The sequence below is a fragment of the Sarcophilus harrisii genome, chromosome 3, assembly GCF_902635505.1.
Source record: "Sarcophilus harrisii chromosome 3, mSarHar1.11, whole genome shotgun sequence".
NCBI lineage: Eukaryota > Metazoa > Chordata > Mammalia > Dasyuromorphia > Dasyuridae > Sarcophilus > Sarcophilus harrisii.
The window spans coordinates 312,467,523-312,486,690 of NC_045428.1; the positions used below are offsets into that span (position 1 = coordinate 312,467,523).

The 19,168-nt window shown below is 34.9% G+C and overlaps 1 protein-coding gene across 6 annotated transcripts in view; it reads right to left on the bottom strand.

Annotated features, from left to right (window-relative positions):
- NMNAT3 (nicotinamide nucleotide adenylyltransferase 3) overlaps positions 1–19,168 on the bottom strand; it is a 152,193-nt gene that overhangs the window by 43,341 nt on the left and 89,684 nt on the right. Inside the window, exons 1-2 of one of the 6 annotated variants that reach the window (XM_031959827.1) lie at positions 11,242–11,330; positions 5,578–5,727 (exon numbers count right to left, since the gene is read on the bottom strand). In XM_031959827.1, coding sequence (XP_031815687.1) covers positions 5,578–5,720 — 143 coding nt within the window. In that variant the 5' untranslated portion in view covers positions 5,721–5,727; positions 11,242–11,330. Of the gene's footprint in view, positions 1–3,804; positions 4,129–5,577; positions 5,728–8,859; positions 8,941–11,241; positions 11,393–19,168 lie in introns of those variants that run through there. The other 5 variants (XM_031959828.1, XM_003763739.4, XM_012544621.3 and 2 more) reach the window with 5 other exon arrangements.

Consider the following 19,168-nt stretch of genomic DNA (forward strand, 5'->3'; position numbering starts at 1 on the left):
AGATCTGAATTTCTACAAGTGCAAGAAGACAGAGAGAATGTGAAGTAAAGAGATTCAGGATAAAGAAGAATTTGTTAATAAGAGAGCAGGGATTAGAGTTGAATGGGGTCCAAAGGAAGAAGCTAAGGACCTTGTTATAAAACACTTAAACATTGAATAGTCCCCAAACATGTAACCTGAGAGCAGTATTATAGCAAAATATTACTACATGAGGCATAAAAAAACCATATTTTCCTAAGAACAACTCTCAAAATCTTTTATTTATTACACTTGTGAGAACTTGGACAAGTCACCCTACCTTTCTGGGATTAAGGTTTTCATCTGCAAAATGAGGATGAAGGGATCTCTAAGGTCACTTCCAGCTCTAAATCTTATGACTTACATACTTTAATTGGTAACTCATCAGGGCAGAACCATAAGGGTAAGAAAAATGTTGGCTTGTTGTTAGTTAAAATTAACACTCTAAGAAATTTCAGATATAATTATGCTCTCAAATCCTCAAACTCTATCTAAATGGAAAAAGAAAGAAAGTGGCTTAGAATGACTGCTAGAATTTGAACATCATTGATTCAATGTTTCTAATCTGTCTCCTCCAGAAAAAAAGTCATTTAAATTAGAAATGTGTAAATGACTAGTGCTTCAGAACAGCCTGAAAAATTATCTATGAATATATATTAAATGGCTCTATTTGATTAAAAAACTTTCTGAGCTAGTCCAATATTAGAATAACATACTGAGTTTACAGAATATTTATTTTAGGTACCCCGGTATCCTCTAAAGCTCAGGAGCATAGAAGTTGGCACTGTTGTAGTCTTAAATGGAATTATTATAGTTTACACTTCAACCTTATGTCTAGATTATATTGCATCACCTTATCATAAGATATTTAATTCTCTCAGCATACATTTTGTAATGGAAAATCAAAGTTAAAGTCACAGCAGAAGCCACTGTGAAATTCATCATGTTGGACACTGATCAGACCACTAGGGAGTACACATTTTCTTTCACCAAAGAAAATTGTTAGTTTAAATGTTATTACAATAAATACATTTCAATTTCAACTTAAACTCTTAGAGGAAAAAAATTGGGAGCAATAAAACATCTTTTTTTCCTTTTTTTTTTTTTGAGGTTGCCAAAGGAAGAAAAGGATAGCTTTAGATTGTATTGTTATCTTTATGATGCAATTCATTCTACAGCACCGACAGTATATGGGGCATGCTAGTTAGAAAATAGTCTCATAAAGTATTGTGGAGTGATAATAAAAAAATATCAGAAAAAATTTGTTTTCTTACTTCTTCATAGAGATATAGGAATACTAAATAAAACTGATCTAATCACTACAGTATGGAATGTTATTCTTCCTAAGAAGCCAAGCATTTGCAACTTCTTAAATTGGAGGTCAATCCAAGGAAGGTGAAATGAACAGAATATTCCCTGTGGCTCACTTATTATATTGAGGTCAGTTAAAGCCCAAGTGGCCAAGGAAATAGCAGCAGGAAGTCCAGGACAGAGCAAGGATCCAATTCTATTTCTTCTCTCATTCTCAGCAGGTAACTTTATTTTATATTTCACTAAGAAGATTGAGGACATCTGGAGTGAGCTCTTTTACCTCTTCTCTCTTCCATCTCTTAATAACACTTATTCACCTCTATCTTTACACATTTTTTGTTTATTTTACAGTCATGTCCAAATCTTTATGACCCTATTTAGGGTTTTCTTGGCAAAAATACTGGAATAGTTTCCCATTTCCTTCTCCAGCTTATTTTATAGATCAGGAAACTGAAGCAAATTAGGATGAAGTGACTTGTTTAGAGTCACACAGTTAATATGTCTGTGGTCAGATTTGAACTCAGGAAGATGAATCTTCCTGACTCCAGACCTGGTATTCTATCCACTAAGTCACCAAGCTGCCCACTTTCTTTTCATACTGTTTAGAGGAATAATTTCCATTCTTCCTTTCCAGAGCTAACCACTCTGAGACTTGTGACTTTAGTCCCATCCTCTCTTTCCTTGTGCCAGCAATTCTGTCCACTTTCTCCACCAGGTATAACTTCTTACTTCACTGTTCCCTTCCTCTCTGTCTGTAATCATATTCAGGTCTCCTTTATCCAAAAAACAAAACAAAACAAAACAAAAAACTCAATTCTTTGACAATGATAGTGCTGATGACTAAGATAGATTCTTAGAAATAATGTTCTACAGTGTCTACTTTCACTTTTTACATATACTCATTCTTTTGTTCCATCTTTTTTACAACATTTAAACTTAACCAACACTAAACAAGCAGAATATTTCCATATATATAACAGAAAGAAAATTCTACCTGTAGCCAAAAACCTATCATATATAGTTTGCTTATTTTTTTAGTGTAATAAATCCATTATTTTCAAAGCTGTCCTGATGGTTTGTTTTCTATTGACCTTTAAAATCTAACATTTCTCATGCATTTAAAAATGCTTCAATGACTTTTTCTCATTCTTTGTTTTTATTTTGCTAAATCTATGTATAATTACATTTCTTTATTCTCCCCTCTCCTTATATTTAAAGGGAGAAAAAACCCTTATATCAGTTATATACCATCCAGAAACCCCATACTAGACTTTTCTGCCATTTGGCAGAAAATGAATTTCTAATTGTGCATCATAAATCCATTATCTTTCTGTTAGGATAGGGTGGAGTATTTCATTACCAATGACTTGAAAATGTGATTGGTCTTTATAATTCTATTGTTATATAAATTGATCTCTTATTTTTGCTCATTTCATTTTGAAATCAGTTCATAAATGTTTTCCCAGATTTAATACAATAATTTGTTTAATCATCCCCCAACTGATGGACACTCCCAAATTTCCAGTTCTTTGAGTCTACAAAAAGAACTAATATACATATTGTATGTAGGTCCTTTTCTTCCTTCTTTGAGCTCTTTAAGGAGGAAGACTAATGGGTCAAAAAAGATGAACAAATTAGTGACATTTTAGGTACAGATTCAATTGTTTTTCAGAATGGATGGAATGATATAGAGTTCCACTATTAACGCAAGTATTTCCCTTTCCATCACCACAGCAACTCCCATAGCTATCCTTTTTTGTCTGACTTTATGTACATTAGGTGAAATCTCATAGTTTTAATTTGCATTTATCTTATTAGTGACTTGGAGAATTTTTTCCATAAATAATACTTTTTACATCCATATTACACTCAATAAGTATCACTGTTTTCCTTAGTAACCTAAAAATAGCCTAAGTTTAGAGATGTCCTCATATTTCATGGCTTGTGATATCTGTTAATATGGATGAATCCATTTCTGTGATAATTCATTATAGGTGCCATAAACAAACACATGACATATCTCGTCCAATCCAAAGAATATGTACCTAAAATAAAGAGTAATTCATTCCCTCTTGCTGGTAGAAACAGACCTAAGTACAGTACTCAATAAAAAAGATGTGGAATCTCTTATCAGCCAGGTTTTAACAAACTAGGGAACTCAGGTTAAAACAGAGGTTCTTAACCTAGGATTTGTAAACTTAAAAAATTTTTTTTGGTAATTTCATTTCAATATAATTGGTTTCCTTTGCCAACTAATATATTTTATTTCATGTAGTTAAAAACATGTTGAAAAGGCACACCTTACCAGAATGTCAATGGGATCCATGACATAAAACACATTAAAAACTCTTAGTTTTAGAGGCAGCAAAGAATATTAGGCTTGGATAGACATTGCAAACTGTGGTCTGTGAAATCATAAGAATCTCTGAAGAGCTTTTAAGAGTTTCTTCAAAAATATTTTGAAATAGTGCCTACCTTTATTTTGTGTCCATTTTGATGTTTTTAGGCTGATATTGCTACTAGAATGAGGATGTGAATGGTAAATGATAAAATGCAGTGAAGAGAGTTCTATTCTCTCAGTACTTAAAAAACGTTGCTCCAGGTCAAACATGAAATATGAGGTATCCTTCACTTTTTGTTGGATCCATTAGAAACTTATTTTATTCACCTCCATTTTTATATTGAGATGTTTCATAGGGATTCTCTTAGACAATATTTATCCAGCATGACTGGTAGCAGTGCTATGGATTTATAGTTTGGCAAATTGACATATTCTTTGAAAATGCACATATTCTGTAACTGGAAGGAATGTATAAAATAAAGACATGACAACATGATAATCATACCACATGTTTAAACATTTTGTTGTTCTGGGCAAATTCACTAAATCTTACCAAGTTTCAGTTTCTTGGGGGAATAGTGATACTACGCTTCCTCAAAGGATAGTTAAGGTTAGGTAAACTAATGCATTTGAAAGTATTTTGAAAACTCCAAAGTGCTATATACAAATATAAAGAATTATAATCATTATTCATAATTCATAACAGTGCTATGTTATCTTTGCTATTAGAATATAAACTCTTTGCAAACAGGAGACTGTTTTTGTTTTTTCTTTGATGTCTTACTATATACCCGGTTCTGTGCTTGGCACATAGTAAGTTCTTAATAGAAAATTATTGGTTTTTTTTGTTGATTGATCATAACCCCTTTTAGACATTTTTATTTAGTACATAAATATCATTATGGGAAAAATGCAGAACTAAAATATTTTTGTTTAATTTATATGAGCTCTATTTAACTTTTTACTACGTTTGTTTACTATGTTTGTTGGGATTACTAATATTATTCTTCACCTAGTTACATTCTGCTACTGGAATATCTATACATACCAAACTCATGTAACACTGTTAATGAAAGAATAAGATCCACTGTGGGGAGTCAAGTAGAGTTACATACTCTTGAAAAACAGGAAAAAATGATTAAAACTGATAACTTGATTCAGTCATTTTTGTTGTTGTTGAATAAATACTTGTTAGTACTTGTTGGACATATAAATACTTGTATCATTTTTTTTTTTAATGTGTAACAGGAGTGCCCTATTCTGATGAAACAGACTTACCTGAATGCTCATAAACCTGTACTAGAAGCTGGAGTATGGGATAGGAGAGAAACAAAAGAAATGGCCTTTGCTCTGCAACACCTTTTCTCCCCTTTTCTTCATCTAAAATCCCCTTAATATCTTTTCCAACTCTGTCCTTTGCTTCAAACTTACAGAAAAATGAAATTCTCTCTCCCCACCTCTATTTTAAATCAAAATACATTCTTTAGGTGGGCAGCTAGGTGGGGCAGTGGATAGAGTGCCAGGCCTAGCGCCAGGAAGACTCATCTTCTAATTCTGGTTTGAAGCTGGCCTCAGACACTTACTTAGCAGTGGATTCACAGACAAGTCATCTGACTGATTCCCTCAGTTTGATCATTTGTAAAACGAGCTGAGGAAAGAAATGGCAATCTGCCAATGGAGTCCCATTTGTGAAGAAGAGTCAGACACAAGTGAAAAACAATTGAGCAATAATACGCACTATTTATATTTAATTGTGTCCGTGTTGTTTTCCCTCAATAGAATAAGTGCTTCTTGAGTTTTATATCCAGAGTCAGATACAGAGTAGGGACTGCAGAATGTCTGCTTTACTAATCTGTAATCGTATCAGTGCAACACTAAGGTTCTTAGGACATGAAATCAATCAATACCTTCTGATCAGGCTGAAATCCTCCAGGGTTTTCCTCAACTTTTGGAGAGTCTTGCTCACACACTCATGATGGGAGGGACAATTGATATGACTCACAGTCCTGTCACTCCCATCATAAAGAATTTTGGGAAGGAGAGAGACCATATAGAGCCTGGAGAGGGGAAGAAGGGAAGGAGGGTAGTTACCATGATACCATTAGCACCAGTCTCTAACCATGGCTGTGTCTTTGTCTTTCTGTATTTACATGTACTTTGTTTCTTAAAACAGCAATTGTGATCAAATCTGTGCACATTATTGCTGGAATATGGTTAAAAAGAGGTGATTAGGTTATTTATTGGGAGGGAGACAAAAAAATTCAATATTTTTCCAAATCATAGTTTTTGTCTGTGGGCTAAGATATGTAGAAAAGTTAATGATTCATTTTTATAACTTCCCCTGGGCAGAGAGAGTATGTATTCTGGGGTTTCTCTACTTAATGAGTCAGCAAGAGTAGTTGCTGAGATTAGGTGAGCTGGCTTTGATGTGAGGTTTATGCCTTCTTCCTTGGCTTGGTTTGAAAGGAAAGCTACTTCTGGGGGGGAAAAAAGGGCTGAGGGAATAGCATTATTAAAAAGAATCCAAAAAGGGGAGTAACATTGTCCATAAAAATGTTGGGACAAATAAGGATGCTAACCAGACAGGATATAGCACCATCATTGCTAGATATATAACAGCATATATTTTGACACCAGTGATGATGGGCTTAGTTTTCTTTTTCTTTTTTTTTTATAATAGCTTTTAATTTTAAAAATATATACAAAAATAGTTTTCAACACTCACACTTGCAAAAAATTTTATTCCAAATTTTTCCCTCCCTTCCCCCCACTCCCTCTCCTAAACAGAAACTAATCCAATATATCTTAAACATGTGCAGTTCTTTTATACATATTTTCACAATTATCATACTGCACAAGAAAAACCAGATCAAAAAGGAAAAAATAAGAAAGAAAACAAAAATCAAGCAAACAAAACAAAAAGAGTGAAAATACTATGTTGTGATCCACACTCAGTCCTCACATCTTCTCATTGGATGCAGATGGCTGTCTCCATCACAAAACCATTGGAACTGGCCTGAATCACCTCGCTGTTGAAAAGAGCCAAGTCCATCAGAAATGATCATAATATAATCTAGTTGTTGCTGCATACAATGTTCTCTTAGTTCTTTTTTTTTAATTGAAATTTTTTATTTTCAAAACATATGCAAGTGTTTAACATGTATTAGACTGCCTGCCATCTAGGGGAGGAGGTGGAGAGAAGGAAGGGAAAAGTTGGAACAGAAGTGATTGCAAAGGTCAATGTTGAAAAATGACCCATGCATATGTTCTGTCAATATAAAGCTATAATAATAAAAAACATATGCAAGGATAATTTTTCAATACTGATCCTTTAAAAATCTTGTGTTCCCATTTTCTCCCCCCCCATTACATAGATGGCATATAATCCAATATATGTTAAATATGGTAAAAATATATGTTAAATCCAAAATAGGCATATATATATTTATACAATTATCTTGGTGCAAAAGAAAATCAGAAAAAAAGGGAAAGAAAATAAAATTCAAGCAAATGACAACAAAAAGAGTGAAAATGCTATGTTGTAGTCCCACAGTCCTCTCTCTGGATGTAGATGGCTTTCATCATCACAGGTCTGTTGGAACTGGCCTGAATAATCTCATTGTTGAAAAGAGCCACATCCATCAGAGTTGATCATCATACAATATTGTTGTTGTCATGTACAACGATCTCCTGGTTCTGCTCATTTCACTCAGCATCAGTTTCTGTAAGTTTCTCCAGGCCTTTCTGAAATCAACCTGCTGGTCATTTCTTACAGAACAATAATATTCCATAACATTCATATACCACAATTTATTCAGCCATTCTCCAATTGATGGGCATCCACTCAGTTTCCAGTTCCTTGCCATAACAAAAAGGGGTGCTACAAATATTTTTGCACATGTGGGTTCTTTTCCCTCCTTTAAGATCTCTTTGGGGTACAGACCCAGTAGAAACACTACTAGATCAAAGGCTATGCACAGTTTGATAGTCCTTTGGGCATAATTGATGGGCTTAGTTTTCATAGCACACTAAACAAGTATATCAAATTAAGGCAAGTTACTTTAAAGGGCACAAAATAGATGGAAGTATCTTATGTACTCTATTGCAGACAAAAATCTAGAATCCCTTCCTAAATCAATGTGGAGAATAATAGTTCTCTATTTAGATTTATGATAATCTTATAATCAAGGAAGTTCTCTTAGGGTAATTAAAATGCAAAGATTGATTTATAAAAGATATATCTGGTATCTTATTAATTACGGAACAGTGGTTAACCTATCTAAATAAAAAAATAATAAAAAGAGAGAGAAGGGAAAGAGAGAGAGAGAGATAGAATATGAATGAGAAGATGAATAAGGTGGGGTTTGGGAAGATACAGAAAGAGAGAAGACAGACATATAGACAGATAGATTCTAGACTTTTTTTTTTTAAACTTTCCTAGCAGGCAGGAGTCAGCTTTGCATTTACAAAGTTTATCTGTCTCATCAACAGTGACAAACTTGGCTCTTCAACAAAGCAATGATTCAAGGCAATTCCAAGAGACTTGGGATGGAAAATGCCATCCCATCCAGAGAGGGAACTATGGAAACTGAACAAGGTTTGAAATACAGTGTTTTCACCTTTTTGTCATCATTGTTTGTTTGTTTTCTTTCCCATGGTTTTTGTTTTCTTTTGATCTGATTTTTCTTGCATAATCTAACAAATATGCAAATGTGTTTAAAAGAATTTCACATATTTAACTTATATCAGATTGCTTGCTGTCTGGAGAGAGAGAAGGTAAATGAGGAAGGGAGAAATATTTAGAACACAAGTTTTACAAAAATGAATATAGATAACTATCTACATGTATTTGGAAATACTACATGTATTTGGAAAAATAAAATACTATTAAAAACAAAGTTTATTGATCATACTAGAAAATATTTCTTTGAAAATAATGTAAAAAAGTATTTTTTTAAAAAGAGAAATAATCAGATATTGCATTCTCTTTTTGAACACTGAATTAATTGCACTTTAATAACAAAGACCTTTCCTTCCAAATAGACATGCAAATTCATAGAATTTCTTTGATAGTTATTTTAAATGGTTATTGGTAGTTGTGGTTCTTTCTGCAAAAAAGTAATTAGGGATTAACTCTATGTCATTTCAAGTCACAGCAATTCAAAGAGACATTCCAAATAAACAAATACCTTTTACACTTTTTCTTCTAATCTCCATCTCCTGACTTCTTCAGCTTACTTTAAGTTCTTGATAAAATATCATCTAACATCATGGTCCTCTTTGAGAACAAAGGAAAAATAACAACCAGAGAGTAGTATGAGCTACCCCACCGGAGCATCCAACTGGCCATTTCTAGTTGGGCAATGCAACTGCCATCCCTCTGTTGATTATTTCTAATTTATACTACATGTAACTTATTTCTATAGTTATTTAAATACTGTTTCCTCCGTTGGGCTGTTACCTTCTTGAAAGCAGGAACTACCTTTTGCCTTTCCAGTGCTTAGTATTATTACCTGAGAGATTAAAGTAAATATTTTATATATCAGTACACACCACATTTTAGAGAACCACTTATTAGCATTTCAAATTAAAGTTGTCTATCCTAATTGCTCAATCATGTCAGGCATTTTGAATTATGTCTATATGGCTGATAAGGGAAGCAATGTGGTATAGTGGATAAAGGACTACTTTCTTTCTTTTTTTTTTTTTTTTTAATAATTATAACTTTTTATTGACAGAACCCATGCCTGGGTAATTTTTTACAACATTATCCCTTGCACTCACTTCTGTTCCGATTTTTCCCCTCCTTCCCTCCACCCCCTCCCCCAGATGGCAAGCAGTCCTATACATGTTAAATATGTCACAGTGTATGCTAGATACAATATATGTGTGCAGAACTGAACAGTTCTCTTGTTGCACAGGAAGAATTGGATTCAGAAGGTAAAAATAACCTGGGAAGAAAAAAAAAATGCAAACAGTTTATATTCATTTCCCAGTGTTCTTTCTTTGGGTGTAGCTGCTTCTATCCATCATTGATCAACTGAAACTGAATTAGATCTTCTCTTTGTCAAAGAAATCCACTTCCATCAGAATACATCTTCATACAGTATCGTTGTTAAAGTATATAATGATCTCCTGGTTCTTCTCATTTCACTTAGCATCAGTTCATGTAAGTCTCTCCAAGCCTCTCTGTATTCATCCTGCTGGTCATTTCTTACGGAACAATAATATTCCATAACATTCATATACCATAATTTACCCAACCATTCTCCAATTGATGGGCATCCATTCATTTTCCAGTTTCTAGCCACTACAAACAGGGCTGCCACAAACATTTTGGCACATACAGGTCCCTTTCCCTTCTTTAGTATGTCGTTGGGGTATAAGCCCAGTAGAAAAACTGATGGATCATAGGGTTTGCACAGTTTGATAACTTTTTGGGGCATAATTCCAGATGGCTCTCCAGAATGGTTGGATTTGTTCACAACTCCATCAACAATGCATCAGTGTCCCAGTTTTCCCACATCCCTTCCAACAATTGTCATTATATTTTCCTGTCATCTTAGCCAATCTGACAGGTGTGTAGTGATATCTCAGAGTTATCTTAATTTGCATTTCTCTGATCAATAGTGATTTGGAAAAGACTACTTTCAAAGGCAGAAAAACTGAGTTCAGATCCTGCCTCTGACAACACTGGGTATGAGCTAATCATAGCTTAATGACATCCTGGGTGATGCTATAAAACATCTGCAATTATAAAGAGTTTCAATAAAGTCCTCCTATATTGATGAACTTACAAGTTCAGACCAAAAACAATGTATGTGAAAAAGGATTGAAATAGAATAAGATTGAAGCTGAAATATCTACATCTATAGGAAAAAATATACATAAACAGATTTATCTATATATCTATATATGTATGTCCACATGTATGTGTATATATATATATATATATGTTAATTATCTAGAGTCATAAATATGAACATGTATTTTGTCTCTTGTTGCCAGAGAATATAGTTCAGTGATCTTCTACAGAAGTGTATGTGTGTGTGAGTATGCGTGTGTGTGTGTGTGTGTGTGTGTGTGTGTGTGTGGCTATTAATTCCTTAGATGTGACCTTTGAAAAGGCTATGATCACAAAAGAGAAAATGTCAATATCACCATCAATTAATGTGCTTGGATACCCATCCTGTGATAGAAGTTATAAAGTATATACCTTACCTTCTAATTTTATTACATATTTTAAATTGGAATTGAAATGATGGGACCAAATGTTCTATGGAGTATCTAACCTCTTGTTGGTATTCAATGTAATAACTGCCATGAACTACTAAAAGTATATAATTACTATAATAGGAATATGACCTGCTTAAGTACTATTTAGCTAGAAAAAAATACTGAAAATGGTAAAATAAGTATATATTTTTTGGTCAGTACATTTTACTGGAGATGATGTAAATTACTAACCTAATGCAGTAGTTTTAACAATAATAGCCAAAACTCAAAGCATCTGAAATGTCAACTTTCTTCAATCTAAACAGCACTGTCAACAACAGATTTATTTTGCTGACCTGTTTGGTGAAGATGATTTCTAGCCACTTCAAATAAACGCAGGTGCATATTTGTAATGGGGTTAAAGGAACCACAGGCAAGGAGAATAATGGGAATCTTGCATCTCATTTTGTTAGGAGCATCAAAATTTTGCTTACCAGCACAGCTCACCTAAAAGAAAAAAAATGAGAGTCAACAGACATTGCTATAATATTTTTTCAAATTAGTGTCTCGTTATTAATAGACTTGTATGACTAGCCAGTTAAAAATCCAACCAACGTGAAAGTATGTGTGTGTGTGTGTGTGTATATATAGAATATATTCAACATTCAGATATAATAAAATATACAAATATTCAGTTATACCACTTAACATTCAACTTAGGTAAAGGAAAGAGCCTTTAAATGTATGCTTTGGCACCAGCAGAGGAATCAAAGTCTGGAAGTCTGAAGGAACTTTGAAAGCAATTTTAATATAACCGCTTCCTGATTTGCTGAATTCTTGTTACAGCACTCCTAAAAAATGGTCATCCAGATTCAGCTTCAATGGTACCAATATAATGTAACTCAGTAACCACAATAGGCAGCCTATTTTTTAAAAAATTAAATGGATTTTAGTGATATCTTTTAACATCAGATTTATTTTTCATTGCACTCCTTCCCCCACCACTCTCAAAGAGCCATCCTTTGTAATAAATAGAAATGAGGAAGAAAAAGAAGTTCAGCAAAAACTAACCAATGCATTAAAAAAAAACAAAACTAACATACTCATGCAACAATTCACTCCTACTCAAGGGATTTGGGGAGGTACAGCATTGTGTCTTTTATTTGAAGACAAGCCTGGTTATTATAATTTTGCATCATTCAGTTTTGATTTTGTTGGTATTACTATTGTGGTTATTTCAACTTGCATTGTTTAGAAATTGGGCATATTGTTTTTCCTGGTTCTGTTTATGTCATCTGCATCACTTCATGTAATTCTTTCTATATTCTCTATATTTATCATATTCATAATTTCTTATGACATGGTAATATTTTATTATATTTATTCGAGGCAGAGCTCTAATGCTACCAATCTCTTACTTGTCATTTAATTTTACATCAAATAAGGCACTAATAAATCACTAAATATCTTAACAAAGAAGGAAGGTCTAACATAGCAAGGAAATGGAAATAAGGATACAATTAGTTTCTCTAGAAGCTTTCTTATCTCCTTATGGAAATGTACCTGGTCATCAGCAGCAGGATATGGCAATTTGTGTGATCTTAAGTATCCACCAAGTCTGAGGGGTTCAGATTTCACCTGGATGGGACTTTCTATTACCCTAGATGACCAAAAAAAATCACACCAGAGAAGCTGGGGCCAATCAGGTCCCAGGACAATTTTGTCTTGTTTTAGGCAATTTTCTGCATTTTGTATGTGGTAGGAAAGAAGCTGCACCAGGGAGACCATTGGTCCTTTCATAACATTCAGATCTAGTAATTTATTTAATGAGAACCTAATTGATGAACCTTTGTTCCAGTTCTCTGCTATCATAAAATTCTATTGGAGGGAGAGATTGGGGGGGGCGGGGCGGAGGAGTATGGAGAGAAGGAATGGGATGACAGCATTTATTAATCAACTCTTACTATGTACCAGAAACTATTAATAAAAACTTTAAAAATATTATCCCATTTGATCCTCACAAGTCTGTAAGACAGGTACTACTACTACTACTACTACTACTACTACTACTACTACTACTATTAATCCAATTTTACACTTGAGGGAGGTGAGGCAGAGAAAACAGAAGAGGATTTAAAGCAGAGACAGAGACTTGGGGGATACATGATATGGATGAAAAGCCAGCAAAAGAGACTGCGAGGATAGATAGGAGAAAGAAAAGTAAGCAGTGTGACAAAATTCCAAAGGAAAGAGGGTCTCCAAAGGGAAGAAAGCAGCAAACAGGTCAAATGATGCAGAGATCTCAAGAATAATGAAGACTGTGAAAAGACCAATGGGTTTTTTTTTATTTAATAGCCTTTTATTTACAGGATATATGCATGGGTAACTTTACAGCATTAACAATTGCCAAACCTCTTGTTCCAATTTTTCACCTCTTACCCCCCACCCCCTCCCCCAGATGGCAGGATGACCAGTAGATGTTAAGTACATTAAAATATAAATTAGATATACAATAAGTATACATGACCAAAAGGTTATTTTGCTGTACAAAAAGAATCAGACTCTGAAATATTGTACAATTAGCTTGTGAAGGAAATAAAAAATGCAGGTGGGCATAAATATAGGGATTGGGAATTCAATGTAATGGTTTTTATATAATGATCTCCTGGTCCTGCTCATTTCACTCAGCATCAGTTCGTGTAAGTCTCTCCAGGCCTTTCTGAAATCATCCTGTTAGACCAATGGGTTTGATAATTAAGTGATCAGCCCTGTGTAATATAAAATCAGGGGAAAGTGAGATGAGGAGAGGGGATTTTTTTTTTTGTAAAGTATTAAGTACAAGGGAAAGTTTTCAAATTCCCAAGTGAAGCAAAGGGGATGCTCAAAAAGAGAAGAAAAGGTTTGGAATACTTACTGTGATGAGGGGGATAAAATATGAATTAGAGATGATTAGAAAGATTACTTTCCTACAGTGAGGGTCCAGTTGAAATCAGACAGCTAATTTGTGGAAGACTTGGTCCACCCCATGATATCATGTTTCAAGTTACAGTTTTATGTCTCCTGCCAGCATGAAAGTATCAATCTTTTGACATTCACTGAGACTTAGGTCCCCATCTAAATAATCCTGCACCCTTGGTCATCCTTTCCAGGATGGAAGTGACAATGGAGAGCAAGGTTTATTTTTATCCCTCCACAGGGACTAATGGTGATATTGAGAGAAGAAGTAGCCAATCCTGGAAAGGATGGCTAGGGATGCTGCTTTATTTAGAGGAGGACTTAGGTATTAGTGAATGTCAAAAGACAGAAGGAGCAGGAGTTCAAGAAAGCGTTGTGTAAAAAGTAGACATCTGGAGTGGGGTTTTGTGGGGATAAGGTAAGATTGAAGTTATCTATCATACAAAGAACAACTAGTTATCCTTCTTGGCTTTATGTCATCTTAAACTTGACAAGTGCGCCATCTATATTTTCAAATAATCAATGATAAAAATATTTAAAGAAGCTAAGTTCTATAACATGCCTCCTGTGTCCTCTTCATGTTGACATACCAGGTAAAAGAGGTCATTCTTTGTCTCATTTCTTACCTAACCTTATCACTGAATGGGAGTTGTCTCAATCAAACTCAGATCTGGGAAAGAGATCAATGTCTCCCACTGCATTGAGGGCTATTTCCAGTTGTCCTGATCTTGGATCCAGATAGCTCTGGAGGAGAGAGACGCTGGTGACTTTGCATGTCCTTGCCTACTTACAAGTCATGACATTGTCTTCCTAATATCATGATTCTTTTCAAGAACAAAGGACAAACACCAACAACTTTTGCTAACTAATACTTTAGGTCTTATAAATCAGCCACTTTTGAATCTATTTAAACTACAACTCAGACAACATATTAAAATTTATAAAAGAATGTTGAAAAAGGCTTTGTCAAGTGCCTAGATGAAATTTATATATACTATAACATTCTTCTGATCTACCAAACTAGTAATGGTGGCAAAAAGCAAGAAAGGAAGAAAGAAAAGAAAGGAAGAAATAAAGAAAGGAAAGAAAGAAAAGGAAAATAAAAGAAGGAAGGAAGGAAGAGAGGGAGGGAGAAATTTAGTTTGGAAAAACTTGTTCTTAGTGAGCTTGTGCTTACATCTAGTGAATATTGTTTTGCTTTCTAAATCTTTCCATATCAACCATTTAATAATTTACTCTAAATTTTTTCCTGAGGATTGACATCAAATTTGACTACAAAAGCTTGGCAGAATCCACTTTCTTCTCTTTTTGAAAATCCATACATTTGCCATTTTCTAGTCTCTGGCAACTCTTACATTAACCAGAATTCTGCAAAGATCACTCACTGTGGCTTGGCAAATGCACTTGCAAATTCTTAAGTAATCTTGCTACTAGAACTCTAGCTCTTTGGATGTTGGTCCCTTTGATACCCCATTTTAAAGAAGGCTTCTAGGTCTCTGGAACATAGGCAGAGTTAACAAAATGTAACATAACTTATTTCTTCAGTGACCTGCCTTTATGAAGTCTGACTTTATAACTTTGATCCTGGCTTCTTATATTTTAATTTCCTGCTTAGCTTGTCTTCCTATTGCTGTCACTTTACATCTTGCACTTTGGTTCACCACCTAGAGCCCTGCTTCACTCCACCTGATTTCCTGGTATCATTGGTTCTTACTAGCTGCTGACAAGGACTCAAATGTGGTCTTGACCTCTACTAAGCTGGGAGCCTTTACTCTCTTGTAATGCTTTGACAAGACAAGGTCTGACATTGAGAATGCAATTTGTCCAAGTTGACAGATCCAAGCTAATTTCAAATAGCTAGGTACTCTTTTATCATCTTTTCACCAATCATGGGCTTCAATTTTTCTCATAGTCCTGTCATTTTCTACAAACAGGACTAGAATAGTTCTACTTTTTCTCATCTGTCAATATTTCATAATATAACACATATGCATCTTCTTGTATAAAGCAGTTAGATCTAGGTTAGAGGTTAAGTGAAGCCAGAGTTCTCAGGTGCTCATGAAAACTCTCACTACTGACTACCACAAGAAAAGGTGTCTTTTCAAACCTTATCACTGCTGCTGGGTCCTAGATATCTAAGGGCCACAAAAGCACATTTCTTGTAATTATCTTCTGTGATTATCTCATATAATATAGTAAAAAAATTTCCTAGGTAGGAGTGAATAAAAATTATGTTTGTTAGTATACCGGGTATAAAAGAGGTCATATTATAGATAATAGGTAGTCATTGTAGTTTACCTTGCAGGACAATAACATGATCAGGCAGGCATCATAGGAAAATTTCTTTGGAAGCTCTGTGAAATATGGATTGAAATGGATGGAGGCAGGACTTGAGGCAGGAATAACAGACAAGAAATGACAAGGGCCTAATGCAACCACCAAACACAGAATATTAGAGAGCCCTTCATTATTTCTATATCTTTCTGCAAGTTCAGTGAAAAACTATCAGATATCCAAGCATATTAAATTCAAGGAAGTAAAAGTGATGGTCTTCCCTCTGGATTTCAATAAATGTGAGAGATTAAGGAGAAACACATATTCATTATTCAGGTCAAGCTACCTTATTTTCATTTTGCTACCTTATTGTTCTATTTTCAGCTATAAAGAGTTCTGAACTTATTTATATATGTATATATGTGTATTTATATGTATATGTAAGTGAATCTGTCTGTCTGTCTCTCTTGTCTCTCTAGTATCTGTGTCTCTGTGGGTATATATGTTAAAAATGAGAACTCAGGATCATTTGTACATCTCTAAGAAAGTAGAGTGCATCAAAAATAGATTGCAAGTGAAGCTTAGAGAGATGCAGGATTCTTGGCTCAGTAAGAAGGCAGACGAAATTCATGTTTATGCTAATAGTAACAATCTAAAGTACTTTTCTAATACCCCAAAGGCTACTTATGGACCAAAGACCTAGGTTATATCTCAACTATTTAGAGCTAATGGAGCCACAATGATTAATGATAAGGACATGATCTTGGACATATGGGCTCAACACTTCCATAGTGTTCTCAACACACCATCATTAACCAATGCTAAAACCATTGACTGTATACCTCAGGTTGAAACTAATCCTTTTCTAGTCAAATTTCCAACTAAAGAAAAGATTTTTGCTGAATGTGGATCAAAACATAGTATTTCCACTTTTTTGTTGTACATTTGCTTGTTTTGTTTTTCTCATTCCCCCCCCCCCCCCGGATCTAATTTTTCTTGTGTAGCATGATGAATATGGAGATATGTTTAGAAGAACTGTACCTGTTTAACTAATATAGGATTACTTGCCCTCTTGGGGAGGAAAGAGGTGAGAAAGGGAGAGACAAAAATTTGGAACACAAGGTTTTGCAAAGGTAAATGTCAAAAACATCTTTGCATATATTTGGAAAAGTAAAATACTATTGAAAAAAAAAGATGTTTTGCATGCCTTTAGGTTTCTCTTGTGTTGCAAACACCTGGTGCTGATTCTGTTCCAGCTAAGATTTACAAGGCAGGAGGTCTACTACTCATATAAAAATTGACTAAAATCTTCTGGGTTATATGGCAAGAAGAGGTTATCATCTAAGAGTTCAAAGACATTTCCACTGTCCATCTCTATAAAGGAGAAGGAAATAGGTCATCCTATTTCCCCATCACCCCATCCCTAGAAGGTAAGATTCTTGCCAGGGTCCTCCTTGATAGGCTGGTCCTTCACCTTCACCCATTGCCAGTGGCTTCAGATAGGGTAAGGAGCAGTTTGTAGGGTATGTGCACCCTGATAACTCCAGGAGCATTCTGTGGATGTTCACCCTTCTGACCAAGACTTCTGATACTGTCAGCTATGAAAGCTTATGGAAGATCATGGAAAAATTTGTTCACCCAGAGAAGTTCATCAGTACTGTATTTCAGTTTCATGATACCATGCATGTAGAAGTTCTGGATAATGGAGGACGCTTTAGCACTCTCTCAGTTACCAATGGAATGAAGTAAGAATTTGTGCTGGCTCCCGTGCTTTTTAGCATGATATTTTCAGTGATGTTACTGGATACCTTCAACAAGGTCAGCTACCATACCAATGTAATTTATTTAACTTGAAAAGGCTACAAGTCAAGACTAAAGTGGAGGGAGAGTTGGTGTGTGATGTTTTGTTGACAGATGATTGTGCATTAAATGCAGCTTCTGAGGCTGAGAAGCAACAGAGTATGGATTATTTTTTGCCACTTGGGCACTTTTGGCCTGACAATTAACATCAAGGAAATAAAGGTTCTCTACCAGCCAGTACCATCTATCTGTAGAACCATTGGTTATCGCAAATGAAGAAAATTTCAAGGTTGTGGATTAATTCACTGAGTTTGGCAGTTTACTTTGTAGAAATGTACCAAAATAATGAAGTTGATGCACACATTGCCAGAGCTAGATCACTGTCCAAAGGTAAGTGTAGAGAAAGGCTGTATTAAATTGCCAACCAAACTGAAGGTCTACATAGCCATTGTGCAGACCTCATTGTTGTATACCTGGGAGAGTATGCCATATGCCAATGTCATGCCAGTAAACTGAATTGCTTCCATTTAAAATGTCTTGGGAAGATTCTGACAATAGACCCTGAGGTCCTTTCCCAAGCTGAACTGCCAAGCATTTAAACCATACTGCAGAGAGAGCAATTCTGATGGGCTACCAAACATATATTTATATAAAAGACCATTTTATTGAGAAGCGAGGCAAGTGCTCACATGGAGTCAGAAGAAGTATTACAAGAACTCTCTCAAGGTCACTTTGAAGAACTCTGGAATCGATTGTGAGCAGAGACACTGCCATAGGAACATTCAGCATGATGTGCCTGTATCAAAGAAGGATTGTACACTATGAACAAGGAAGAATTGCAGCAGCTCAAAAGAAATGTGAAATGACTAATTTAGAGACATTTCCACTCCAAATGCTAATGCAGACTATTTATGCCCAATTGTAGTAGAGCCTTCTAAGCTCATGTTGGTCTGATCAGCCACAGTTGGACACACTGTACCTTGACCCCAACATAGTTAGGTTCATTTTGGTCCTCTTCGAGGATGAAGGATAACAATCCATCATAATATCTGTATCAAATGAAACTTTTTGTCCAGGGTGGTTGGTCTGTTAGATGTATTTGGTCATTTTTCAGTCATGTTCAACTCTTTGTGATCTCCGTTGGGGTTTTTTTGGCTAAGACTCTAGAGTGGTTTGCCACGTCTTTCTCTGGTTCATTTTACAGATGAGGAAACAGAGACAAATAGGGTTAAGTGACTTGCCCAGGATCGCACA